The following is a 2594-nucleotide window of genomic DNA, read 5'->3' on the forward strand; positions in this document are numbered from 1 at the left end:
ATGTTAGGCTCCAATCAAAGATCCAAGTTTCAAAATTCAAAGTCCAAATGAGAGTTTTCAAGAAGTTGAAAGTACTGTTAAGGAAGAGATTCAAGCCCAAGGGAAGATGAGTAATTGTCAAACGAATCAAGTGTTTCTTCAAGCCAATGTGAGCCCAAAGAACATTGCAAGAGATCAATATAAGCCTCGTGAGAATTAAGAGAATGATGACAAGCGTGAAGTTTATGACCCGCCTATTTCGAGTAGGAAATAAGAGGGTGAGTTGTATACAACAATTGGGGCGTTGAAGGGGGGGGGGTGATTGTTGGCTCAATTGTTGTTTGGCCTGAGTGTAAGGCTAGCCCAAAAATTAAAAGGGGTTGTTAATGGGTTGCTTAATGACCAAGTTAGGATTATTAGGTTTCTTGTTAGCTAAGTTAGAGTTTACAATATAAATAGGCGCAACCAAGTTAAGGATTAAAAAGACTAGATGCAACCAAGTTAGGGTTTATCAAAGGTCAAACCGAGTTAGGGTTTGAGAGTTGTAATCGGTTTTTTGAGTTATATTTTCTGATTACTATAAAGGAGAGTTAGTCGTTTACTTCGTGTTTGATTATCGATCTGAAACTTGATAACCCTTCTCGTTGACTGATTAATTAGTTTTAGTGTTTTTGAAAACAATTGTGTAATTAAAACAACAAAATAATTACTAGTTTACTCTATAATCTACGCGCTATTTATTATTTAAAAAAACAAAAAAGTAGGATCGAAGAATTGAGGAGCAACTGAAAGTAACCGAAAATCGAATTCATTTGTTCAGATAATAATCATCAATCTCCATACAGAAACAATAGGACAAGGCTAGCTACCTAGAGTTGGATAAAATGATAAATTTCAACTAATGATCAAAAGACAAGACCTAATCAGAGACACATGATTGTCAACCATGAACCATGCATCAGTTCTTTTAATACCAATTATACTGAGCTCATGCAGCTACCTCTATTATGTGGTTAGCCACCAGATTATCATCAGCAACGTTGTTCTCGTTTAACTTTGCAACTATAGGAATAGAACACATTAAGGTACTCAGCTTCACGATATTGAGGATTTCTTGATCTTTTGTGTCTGGAATTTTTTGTTCTTCAGTTTTGTTCTTGATTTCTATTTCTGACGCTTTTTCACTGCAAACCGGCTTCTTGTTCTTGTATATGAAGTAAAGGATAATTTGGAGAACACCGAAGGTGAATCCCAGTACATTCGGAATCTGTAAAACAATTTATATATGTCAAAAGTCACACATAAAACTAAAACAATTTTTATAAAATGTTTTACGTACCGCAATGTTAAAATCATGAAGAAGCAGTCCGTAAAAGAACCATGTTACAGCATTCATAGTTAGCGCCACTGATAGTAGAATCGGCATGTATTCAACACTCTTTGTTTTAATTACTCGTCTCTAAAATAATTAATAACTTATTAGAAAAAAATGATATATTTATTTATTTATGCTACGTGTAGACATATATTTCTGTACGTACCACAACGCACAAGGGTGCAACAAAAACACAGAGAGCAAACACAAGGCCAATCCATCCCACTATTATGACACGATTGGCGCCACTAGCAAGAAATTGAGTTAGGACAACGATCAACCCGAAACCGACTACTATCATCAACCCAATTAGCTTCAGGCTTTCAATCTGCATACATACGTTTTAATTTGTTCTCTCTCTTTCAATTATTTATATTTACATTTACTTTTACAAAATGGCACGTTAAAATGCCGATGATCACATACCCGAGCGTTCTTTGGTGCATAAAAGAGGAAGACACAAATGTAGAAGGTATTGATGAAACACCCTACGGTGTTAATGGTGATGAGAAGCATCATATTAGACTTGAGCAATGCATAGTATATCCAAAGCATGGCACTAAATAACCCCACCACATACGGCACAGATTGATACCCTTCAGTTGATTTCTTTTTGTAAATTTTGTAAAACGTCGGTCTGCGATATATATAAAAAAAATTATCAGCCGAACCTATTTAATTAATTATCAAGAAAATGCATATGCAAGACTTAATTATAGTAAATAGATTGTGACTTACAGTGGAGATAGAAACACCATGAATGATACAGCATTGCCTACAACATACAACAGAAGAAAAACATTAGTAATACATTTTTTATATGTTTATTATAACATGCATGGTAGTGTTAGATTCTCACGCACACACATGTGTCTGTGTGTGTGAGAGGAAGAGAGAAAAAGTTATGTACCAAGAAGGCCAAATGCAAGAGTAAGATGAGCAAAGCTTTCAGCAGTCATCTTCTCAATGTGGTTTCCACACACACTCAAGACAGAGATAAAGAGAAATGTTAAATCTCTCTTTCTCTTTCTTGTTTAGTTCTCTCTCTAGCTCAAGTCTTGATGAGTGGTGTGTATAAAAGGGTTGAATAAAGGGTTTATATAGGGCCAAAATTGTTGCTTTAGTTTAAAGTATTAATTAGGAGAAAAGGGGGAAGCCGATCAAAATTGTTGTTAATATGAGCGGTTCTGCGGTTCCGTATACAATCACTCTTTTCAAACCTAATAAACTTTTGCTTTTA

General features: G+C 35.0%; 1 protein-coding gene across 1 annotated transcript; it reads right to left on the reverse strand.

Annotated features, from left to right (window-relative positions):
• Nucleotides 1-822: 822 nt before the first annotated feature.
• Nucleotides 823-2313, reverse strand: LOC143620417 (bidirectional sugar transporter SWEET9-like). The gene is made up of 6 exons (XM_077092119.1): nucleotides 2265-2313; nucleotides 2093-2129; nucleotides 1781-1991; nucleotides 1521-1682; nucleotides 1319-1438; nucleotides 823-1246 (listed from the first exon to the last, which is right to left on the reverse strand). The coding sequence occupies exons 1-6, from the start codon at nucleotides 2311-2313 to the stop codon at nucleotides 968-970; spliced, it is 858 nt and encodes a 285-aa protein (XP_076948234.1). The 3' UTR covers nucleotides 823-967.
• Nucleotides 2314-2594: the final 281 nt, after the last annotated feature.

Source organism: Bidens hawaiensis, unplaced genomic scaffold (genome assembly GCF_021521415.1).
Source record: "Bidens hawaiensis isolate Kalapana, Puna unplaced genomic scaffold, B.hawaiensis_p1.1 tig00002572_1, whole genome shotgun sequence".
Classification (NCBI taxonomy): domain Eukaryota; kingdom Viridiplantae; phylum Streptophyta; class Magnoliopsida; order Asterales; family Asteraceae; genus Bidens; species Bidens hawaiensis.